Source organism: Vanellus vanellus (genome assembly GCF_965231255.1).
Source record: "Vanellus vanellus genome assembly, chromosome: 5".
Classification (NCBI taxonomy): domain Eukaryota; kingdom Metazoa; phylum Chordata; class Aves; order Charadriiformes; family Charadriidae; genus Vanellus; species Vanellus vanellus.
In genome coordinates, this window is record NC_138910.1 from 69,162,239 (window position 1) to 69,173,478 (window position 11,240).

The following is an 11,240-nucleotide window of genomic DNA, read 5'->3' on the forward strand; positions in this document are numbered from 1 at the left end:
CAAATCTATAATGCTGTGCACTTTACAGGAAGTGCAATAGTATTGTAAAATGTAATTAGATATAATCGCCCCTGTTTTCATTAGCTATTAACATTATATAAAGACAAACTAAAGCATATCAAGTCTTTTTATTATCACATAATTGTTATTTTAATGGTTACATTACAAGCAATATACTACTATACATACTTCCACCTCTCATATTAGTGGGCAATTATTTTGAAACTTTCGGTTATAATCTACCCACAGAGACCAATGTATTAATGCCACCATTTTAGTATAATGATGACCATGGTTTTGAAATCAATATGATAGCCTCAGGGAAAAATGTAAAGTAATAGCAGAGAAAATATTTATATTATATGCCAGTCTCAGTCCTGGTACACAGACAGAAGAAGTTGAAGGGAAACATGTGGAGCTGCTCTTGCTACCACTATCCTGAAACTGGTCAAATACATATGAAACCAGTGGTTATTATTTCAGAAACAGAGGAAAACTTTTAATTGATCCAGAATTAAAAGCTTGGAAGTGAAACTGGAATAAGCCTTCCCTGAATATATCGTCTTCAAGTACCATCCTAAACCATATCCAGAAATATTGCCTGAAATACTCTATTTCCCACTGATACACAATGAACTGTCCTTAGTTACTCATCCCTTCATTGCCTTTCTCCAAATCAAGCAAAGCAGTGTAGCTTGGCAGGAAGCCACTGGTGCTTAGATAGGTTTAAGCAGTACATAAAGCTTGAGGATATCCTGAGGATATCCTGTATAAAGTTAAATGAAGTTTCATATCCGCAAGGCACTCCATGAGCAAGACCCAACATACCTCTAGGACTGAGAAGGCTCTAGGATGCCACTGCAGCTGAGAGTCCCTGGCAGGATCTGCACGGTGGAACTGAAATCCAACTCTGTTGAATACTGTGCTTTCTTGGAAGAGGAGGTAAAGGCAATTTAATGGCATGAAATAAGCCCGGAGGTGTTAAGGACCACTGCTTTCTTCTGCTCCAAATATGAAACATATTTCAACAGCCTCGTCACTAATATGAAATCAGAGCAGCACAGAGAGAGAGAGAGCAAAAAAATACCCCACTAAGCTCCAGCAAAGACACAGTTCTCCCTTGATAAAAGGAAAAGCTACACATGACAAACGCTAGTCAGATATCTTAACGGATGGGAGGAAGGTGTGGAGACAATGCTAAGATGGATGGACACAGGATGGGAAAACAAATAATGCTTGAACAAATTGAAACTAAAATTCTTCTTTTAGAGGAATAATGCTTTGCAAATACTCTTCAGATTATTTTCTTTCCCTAATATTTTGATTGACTGTGAAATGTCAAGAGACTACTGCTAATTTTGCATGGAAGGAAGTGCCAGAACATTACCGTGTTTGGCTGAAAACAGGGTATAGAGCAGCAGAAATTGATTCTGTTTTGCAGTTCCAGACCATTCCAACCCAAAATTAGCACTGTAAGAGACTGAAATGCCTTCATGGTAAGAGTACAACATCCAAAAAGCCCTGTGGATATGAATTTCTGCACAGCAATAGCTCTTGCTTTGCCCCAGTGTCCTTTTCTCAGGGAAGTCAAGTTGTAAAAAGGGGATAAATATTCCTTGCCTCACAAAGACATTTTGAGGCTTAAGTGATATCCGCAATATTTTCGGAAATGCTCTCATGGAAAATGTTTGGGACGCGCTTCAGACAGGAGCACTAGCATCTCTAATGAACGCACTTCAAGGAAAAGTCTAAAACAACATATGGAGTGCAAACTGAACACAGAGCACATATTTCTGACATTTATCTTTGTTTTTATTGTTAAGATAAAAGCATGCTGTTTGTTTCTTAGGATTTCATCTGCTATTGCTTTCTCTCTCTTTTTCTACACTAGTGACATCATCTGCGGCAGTTTTTAAAGTTTTGCAGCAAATCCTGCGCTTTGGAAGTTTTAATGAGTCATGTAGAGAATGCTATTAGACAGGGAGTTCATGCCTCCTTTCTGTAACCAGTATGACTACAGAAGAGAGGATATGCTTGCTGGGATGACTGACTTTAAAAAATAAAAACAAAGAAAAAGAAATCTCCAAAGACCAGGATGGGCTAGTAAGAGCAAACTTGCAAAGAACAAATATGGGCATTTAGAAATCTTTTATACTATTGCAGCTGCACGTTTACTGAATACTAATGTAGCGGACAGGGTTGCTCAGGTTCTGAGATGAGTGGTGTCTCTGGTATGCAGTCCCAACTGTACCGAATGCCACAACAAACAAGAATTGGTTACAAAATCTTGAAAACAGAATGGCTGAATCTTTGAACATCTGCATCAAAAAGTATTCCCCTTCATACCTAAACTAAGCTACATGCTGATCAATACCCAGACCTCAGACAGACTATTTGAGGACACTCCTCAAGTTATTATTATTATTCATGATAAATCCCCACAGTTGCAGTTGTTTTTCCAAACTGTTATAGTTTCCAAAACCTGCTGAGTTGTGAATGCCTGAGAAAAATTTTACATGCTGCTCTTGTGAATGCTACTCTTTAAATGCATAGCTGCCTCACTGTTAAAAGCTCAGAGAATTTGAGTATCACAGGAACTGTATAGGATGTAGTCAGCGATTGTTTTCTAAACGCCAGTTGTAGCATATCCCAATAGCACATCAAGTTCTCTGAGAAGTGTGGCTCTGAATCCTGAGTTACCTTAAAGACGTGTGCTATAAATCCATGTGCGCACATATATATCTGTACAGTTTCACTGTTCTGAAATTGCAGCTTGAATTCTTTATATGGGATACATGATAACAGGCATATAAATAAAACAGAGTAGAACATCTGTTTTGGTTTTATATGGATAAAAATACACCTTGAAGATGTGCAGAAGCAAGTGCCTAGTTAACACTAAGTTCTAAATTAATTTAATGAGACACAAAATTTCACCATTTCCCCCCAGTTTTCCTCCCACGTATGTGCATGAGGTCTCACATAGGACTGATTTCTTACCAATTGAATTTTCAGCGCGGTATTTTTTCATTAATCTTTCTACATTTTAAGGTAAGATACTCCAAGATCAGTTCAGCCTAAACTGTTTCTACTTTTAAACAGTTTTTCTTCTGATGTGTTGCCTACTTGTTCAAAGCTTTGAGAAGACAATCTTCTCTAGACATCATTCAGTCAGATATTTGAAATTAGTTCTTATATACCTTTTCTCATAAAAGTCTTTTCTAGTAAGTTTTACTAGCTAGTGGGTGGACAGATGTATAGAAACTCTCCTCTATCTGAAGCAACAAATCACTGTAGGGTTTTATTCCCTATCTCCTAAAGTTGCTATCCTCACTCGGGCAGCAACTCTATAACACAAAATCTCCCAGTGCATCTCATGCAGTTTGATTACAGTATGTTGTCTTTTGCTAAACACTGTAAATACGGCTCAGTGCACTTCAGGCACCTTCCATTAAAAAAACCACAGTTATCAGTAACCAACAGGTATCATACTAAAGTAATAGTAACATTGCATTTATTTTCTAATCTATTTATTAAATCTTAGAAAAGTATTACTGTATGACAACTGGTGATAAGTATAGACTTCAATGGTAATCGCTCTGTTTTTAAAGACAACTATTTCAGTTGTAGCAAGGTTGAGTTAAAAAAAAACTCTTTATTTTTTAAAAATTAATTCTGTTCCTTTAAAATTGTAAGCTCCTTTAGGAAAATCGGGCTGTATTTTAAACACTGTGATCTGAAAAATGAAAAACATTGTGCTATGGAAGATGATCCAGTGAAGTTTCTACGAACACCAAAATCTATGCCTCTGCTAATTTTTCCTCCAAGTCTTCTTCCTTTGCAACCATAAAACACTTTCCCTACCAGCAGCAAAATTGGAACCACTGCGATCCACAGTGCTACCAGGATTGCTACCATATGAATCACTGACTTGCCTAATCCTTTCAAAAGGCGTATGTTCAGGGAATGTGAGAAAAATCAAGGCAGAATCTCATCTACACGCACAATCCCAGTGTTGCTCACAGCGATGTCAGCAATCCTCCCTTGACCATAAAACTGCAGAACATTTAAAGGACAGGTGTGCATGTAATTAGGATAATACTAAACACTGGATAAAGATTTAACATCCAGCTTGTCAGGAGCAGAAAACCGATTTAGTGGCACTTAAAGAAGATGTGATAAATTAAAAGCAATAGATGTTGGATTAATTCAAAGAACATCTGAAAATTCACAAAGATAAAGTAGATCCTGATTATATATTTCTTGACTTAAATCATTAGGTAGAAAGAAATAACTCCATGGCTAAAGTCAGCAACCAACACAGAATCGATAGGTCTCTGAGCCCACACCAATCTATATGCAGCCACAGTTTTATCACAAAATATTAGCTAATATTGATATTTTTAATAAAGTTTCACTTTACTATGTAATTAGCTTAATGCAGTAGGAGCTGTGTTTCTTAACAAAAGTGCCCGTGCTTTGCACAGCAGTTACTGGCACGTTAATAAAAAATGGACTTCTTCTATTGAGTTCCATCTGCCTAATAGAGAAAAATGTTCATTTTAATTAGGAAAATCTTCATAAAGAAATATAAATGTAGTTACTAATGGGTTGCAGGGAATAAATCTAGGACACTCAGGAACAACTGGTGTTTTACCAGGAAATGGAAGAGTGAATATAAAACCCAAAACAGTTGTTAGCTGTCCGGTGATTGACCACAAATAGCAACAGATGTTGAGGGTTTAAGTGTTTTATAATGAAAAATCTATTTATTTCATTAAGGTTTCATGCTTTAGACCCTTGTTTTTTCAGGTAATAAAGCAGTCCTAGCTGACAAAGAAACTATTTAAACACTCTATGAATTAAGATGGACAAAGCTATTAGCACTTTTTGAAGGAATTACGTCATAAAAAGAAAGAACGGAAGTGCCAAGCAATGGTTCAAGAAAGATCCACCATCAAGCACTTGAAAAATAGTCACTATAACAAACTCACGTTTTGGGGCATGCTGTGATGCTCACAGGCAGTTTAGAATTTTTTGCTGACTTTATTGGTGCAGCAGCAGACACAGCATCATCATGACAAAGATTATATCAAAATGTGAACTACAATTCATTTTTGCCCTTGAAAATGTTTCAACAGGCATTATACATTTCCTCTGTCAGTCTGAATCAGTTTTTCCACCGTTTCCTTCCAAGAGTTCTGTAATTTAAAGACTGATGTTCCCTAACTCTTCTCATTTTTGTTTCAAAATGAAATGAACTTTCGCTCAGCTTATTTTTTTTTCTTAGAAAAAGCATGTTAATACAAAGCCCTGATGGGAAGTACTTCCCAAGTCCCAAAATCTAACTCTCAGTGTCAATGTTCACAACTTCCCAATGAAAAACTGCTTTCTGCAAACATTACCTAACACTAGCTAAGATTTCATATTTTCTCTGAATGGCCTTGATAGGGAAACTAATAGGTATATGTAAGCAAGTGGAAAAGTGGAAGTGGCATTACTATACTATTTCATTCAAGCCAACAACCAGAAATATGGCATGAAACTCTGACATTCTGGCCACTGACAGCTTTACTACCTCAATTCACAGAGAACATCACCAAACAATAGAAGCTGCAGATACTTGAGCTTCAGAGAATGTAATTTCATTTATTCATTTCAATGACGTTTTTACTAGACTACAGCTCCATGTAGATTAGTCAGACACATCAAAAGCCACATATTAGCTGAGGTGAAGCTGTGATGACTGCAGTTGTCTAACAGTGTCAATCCGAACTTTAGATGAATATAATTTACTAGTTCTAAATGACAGAGATATAATATAGATCTCGTATATCGCCAAAGTAATAAATAATTAGTGAACAGAACTGAGTAAAATAGCAGGTTGAGCACACTCCCGAATTTTGAATCTTGATGCAGAAGTCAGTGATCAGAATGATCCATCTTTCTGCCTCGAATGATAAAACAGCTTTCTCACAACCGAACACATAGCACCATCTGGCACGAACAGAGGAAACTAAGAACTTCTGGAAGAGAAGCACAAAACCAATCTAGTTTCTTCAGAATTATCCAAGATATTAAGAAAAACCCTTCAGAAAGAGCTATGTGACTGCAAACGTGGCTCAGTGAACCTGCCTCCTGTAGACATGCTTGTATAGCTAATAATCTCAATAAAATGTTGTTGAATTGAACGGAATTGTTTGGGTATAGGATGGGTGTTGTCAGAGTTAAGACAGTGTGTGTGGAAAGTCAATTTTCTATCAAACTGGCTGGATTTCTGAACATCATCTCATGTCTCTTAACGGGAATTTTAGGAGTTCAGAATACATCTCCTCAGCAAAGCTCAGCGGGCTCTTTTCAGCAGTTATTTATAAGAAGAGTGACTACAAACACCCAGTTAAGCGGTGCTTTGAGCGGTATCAGCACACGCGTTACTGGCTGTTTGCTGGGGCTCAACGTCCTCCACACACAGCGGGAGAGCTGCGGTCTGATCACACCATCAGCCCCGAGAGGGAGTGTGGAGTGGTGCCATCAGAGGCACTACTTGGCCATACTGTGCTAAGTGGTTAGCCTGAGATATACGTAGTATAAACTCAAACGGGGTCTGCAGTCTGGATGACATTAGACTTTTTCACTGATATTAGCACAGATTTTTTTTATCATTGCTTTTTGAAAGTGACTTTTAACGCAGACTGTTTTCTAAATGATCCTTAAAAGACACTCCTTTTCTTCCTCATCACCTTCACCTAAGGCAATAACATCCAGTAGCAGTGATCTATTTGCTGCTAGTTTTCATTAATTTTACCCTCCCTAAGGGTGGTGCAGCTTTGGTGCCAGCTAATTAAAACCCATTTAGGGCCGTTCAGTGCACTTTATCAGACCAGAATTAGCTCTGCTGCTTTAATGAAGACTCCAGTTTTCTCTGTTATTACCAATTAAATGTTGTTATATCACATCGCATTATATTTCTAATGCATGGCAATGATATAGAAGGCTTTAGAACCACTTACCTGGATTGAGGCACATACAAAGATGCCACATTTAGTAATTACCTAGTGTTTCTTTAAATCCTTTTACTTCACCCAGTACATATAATATACCAAAACATTAGTGAAGTACTGGAAGAAGCTGCCAGCTTTATGCTCCCTCTAGGGAAGTACCTAGTAAAATGCATTAATGAAAAATTGTGAATGTCTGGTAATGAATATTATTTATGTACGACAATTATTCAAAGTGGATGAGCATTCACCGCCTTGAACTCAAATGCTTCACTAATGAAGACTCTCAGAAAGAACATATGTCCCCCAGATTCATAACACTGCATGCAAGGTTAATTCTCCAACAGGGATAGCCCATATCAGAGGGTATTTTGTACTGCTGTAGAATTGAAGAATGCTTCGTTGCAAAATAAACAAAATTGTTAGTTGGAAGCTATTTAGAGGCAATTCTTATTTCTTCCACGAACAAATAATAAACCATTTGCCAATACCAAAGCTGTGGGTTTTGAACCTGCACTCAGTGAAGTCAGAGATGAAGCTCCTATGTCAGTGGTGTAGGACCAGAGCTTTTCTGAAGTAAAGAAGTGACTGCAGCACATACGTGTTAGCTGCTTCTCATAACATCCTTTAAAACTTGAACACCAGTGGGATGAAACTGCTGAAAAGTCCCACTAATTACCTAAAAAGATGGTACATCAAAGAGTAGAAATAGAAAGCTCATTAAAGGCTTGACAGACTAGAAATCTGTTGCAATCTTACGATGCATTAGTAGCATACACTGTACATACGGACAGTATTTTAGGATTAAGCTAAAATAGATGTGGTTACAATCCACTCAGTACATTTTAAAATATGAGTTGAACTTGGTTTCCTTCCAGAATTTTTGCTGGGAACATGCTGAAACAGACCTCTGTTCAATCTAATATTGCAAGCAAGAGTTGATGTTTCTCTGAGGAACTGAAGGAATATTTGGCTGAGGAATTTTAGTCTGTCTCAGCATCATAATAGTCTGGCACAATGCACGAAACTATTTTCATCACCCACAAATCTCTTGTGCTCTCCCTTTACTGCTTCCACAAATGCCACATACCTCTAACAGCCCCATGACCCTCCCTAGAAACAGCAGAGGGTTCCTGTGAATTGAAGATGTTACAGAAAATGAAACAGTTTCTGAACTGAGGTCCCCTGATTAGTAGGGAACCGCAGGATGTTTTCCAGTGATACAGAAGGTGTTGGCTGGTGACGCGTCGATTGTTTCCCTTGTTTCTGGCTGACAAGTGCACTAAATGATGTTAAAAACATCACTTAGTATTTGATGTGGAAAAGTAGGACTAAAATGAAAGCTGCAGGAGATACAAGGATGTTATGCAATGGCCACTGTGAGAATTGGTGGGTTGTTTTCCCCAGGGAAGCACGTGCAAAGGCACCGTGATGTGGGTCAGGAGGCAGGCTATTTACAATTTATCACTGTTTGCAATGCGAAACTTTTAGTTGTTGTAACGGATTATGGTGAAAGAAATTGGGCCACTTTGACATTAGGCTGCTTAAGAACTTTGTTTATAAGCACTGAGAGAACAGAAGTTCAATCTGCCTTTGACATGGAAAGAAGCATTTGTATTGTGTTAACTGAGTAATAATAAAACCTTGAGATGTTGTAATCTGTTGAAGAGGAATGGATTAGGCTGGAGATGATGATACTTTGACATTGGATGATGAGATTCTTTGATAGGATATACTAAGGTCAGGTCTCACAATAAGGATTTTGATAAAGTATTGTAAAGTCACTGTGACCCGACTGACTGTTAACACTGAAGAGTTATAAATTTAAACAATTTTATGTTTAGCACTGCAATAATGTACCCATGATCATATTAGCTCGATTAATATGTAAACCGCATGACTTGGATTATTAGAGGGCATTTTTGAAGAACGTATCTTGTGTATTTTCTCTATTAGCCTCTGTTCATCAGCTTATTCAGTCAAACCAAAGAAGCCATGAGAACCGTGACACCTTTATGACACACTGGAGCTCCCTCCAGCTCCAGAATTGCAGCAGCAACACGCACATGGTGAACAAGCTGAGGGCCAAGTTCTTCCCTATGTTTCAATAGTTTTTAAAAAAGGAAAAATCAATTCTAACCAAGTTTTGTCAGCTTAATAATTAAGTGAATCAAGGAGGTTTGAGAGAACAAGCTCTTCGACTTCAAAAGATAAGTCAAAAGTTCGGAGTAATTGAAACTATTTGTGGTCAGAGTAGCTACAGTCCTTCACAACTGCAATTCATGATGTGCAAAATCAAAAATTAATACTAAGGCACAGCAGTGATCTGGAACCTCCTTCCTAGTTAGCTCCAGTGAGCATGTGTGACTGGTGCTCTTCCATGCCAAACACAGATGATGAGAATTTTTGCAGCTCAGTTAAAAAATCCTACAATTTGTTGTCTTAATTCCACAAATCGAATTTCTGCTCCGAACATGCTAGCCAGAACAGTGGCCCTCACACTGTCATCTCCTTACGTCCCCCACTTAAGCAGCATAAACACACATTCTCATGCATGGAAAATAGAATTTCAGCATAATTCTGATTAAAAACCTAAATCTATTACAGTATCACTGATAATCCATTTTCACCAGGAAACAGAAATAATGCATAACCCTGAGGTTTGTGTTTGAAGAACAGCTACAGTGAATCTCAACAGGGAAGAAAATATAATATCCAGAGTTATCCTGAGGATGTGCATTTGTTTGTGTAGGATTATCCTGTTCAAATAAAATGTCAATTTAATCAATAGTAAATTGAGCTGAAAACAACACACAGCTTTGAAAACGTTTCAGGAAGACATCCAATATTTTTGGGACTCAAGCCAACAGAAATGGAAAGAACAGAAGGTAGCGTAGGTGGGGTAAATGGGGCCTAGCTGCTGCCTCATCAAGTGCTTATAACAGTCAAATCCATATAACAATCCATTAAAAACATATCTGGGGATTCATTTAGTAGCTGGCATATGGCATGGACTTCTCTCATGTATCTTTTGTCAAACATTATAATTGTTCTTCACGTTTAGGACTTACCGGTCTTTTCCTGTCTCCCTCTTAAATACTACATCACAGTAACTCATGCGCTTTTCTGTTGTCACATAGATTTTGGCAGTTGGGTAGCTGTCAACAGTTTTCTTCAGCATGTTATACACAATGCCATTTCCATCCTTCCTCATGTTTCGAAAAGGTCCCCAGATCACGTAAACAGTGTTGTTGGTTTCTTTGAAAAAGTACTCGGGATTCTTGAGTAGGAGAGGTACGCTTGTGTGAGAGACCACTCTTACGGTTGTCCTCTTCCCAACATCCTCCTCATAGCCCTTTGTGGGAGCATTGTTCATCCTCCATATGCAGGAGGACTTGTCTATCTCGGCTCCCACCTTCTGGCCAGCCATTTGTCCCGAGTTTGAAACAATGGCACAGAGGTCACAGTCAAGTTGTAGAGGCTGGAAGAAAGGAAACAAAAATATATGGCAAGTCATTCTCTATAAAACACAAGGACTAAAAATTCAATTAAAAGAATGATGGGCACAGTCCAAGAAATTGATCGTAATGTTCTCTTTAAAAAAAACCTAACAATCCTCATGTGGTAGATCTGGTAGAAAACCCTACAAAGCTCTGAGTGCAATTCTTTTTAATGAAATAGGCAGTTCCAATCTTTTCCTTTGTTCTCCGCCTTGCAAAGTCAACTAGGAAAATAATCATTCCCTTTTTTCCTCTGAATGTTACTCTTTCCACTAGAAAACAATGAAAGAAAGAAGCAGCAGAAAACAATATTTAGATCAATGCCTTCTCCTCTTTTAACCAGGTGTTGTCAACAATAGCAAAAAAGTCCTAAACTGTAATGCTGGAAATTTAACTATACACTGAGTGCGTTTATGTGTCTGAATGAATAGTTCCCAAATTTGTGACAGAAGTCAAACATAAGATGTAACTCTTAAAAGCAATCTAGTAGCATGAAAATCCTGCAGTTGGAAAGGAGATGTAGTCAGAGGAATATGTTGTTCTCTCCAGAGGACAGTTATGACCCGTGAAAAATGAGAGGTGGATGGACTGGTGACATGTGAACTGGGAACTTAATCCTGGGCAAACCAAAGTCAAAGACAGTATTTCCTGAGCACGTTCTAGGGTACTATTTCTCCAGTATGAATTGAAAATAGGAACAGTTATCTAACAGAGATATAGGGACCTACCTGATGTTCTGTTT

At 37.9% G+C, this 11,240-nt stretch overlaps 1 protein-coding gene across 1 annotated transcript in view; it reads right to left on the minus strand.

Moving 5' to 3' along the window:
• Nucleotides 1–10,428, minus strand: part of ST6GALNAC3 (ST6 N-acetylgalactosaminide alpha-2,6-sialyltransferase 3) — a gene marked incomplete at both ends in the record, with an annotated part of 72,679 nt that extends 62,251 nt beyond the window's left edge. Inside the window, one exon of the mRNA XM_082484673.1 lies at nt 10,070–10,428. Coding sequence (XP_082340799.1) covers nt 10,070–10,428 — 359 coding nt within the window. The remainder of the gene's footprint in view (nt 1–10,069) is intronic.
• Nucleotides 10,429–11,240: the final 812 nt, after the last annotated feature.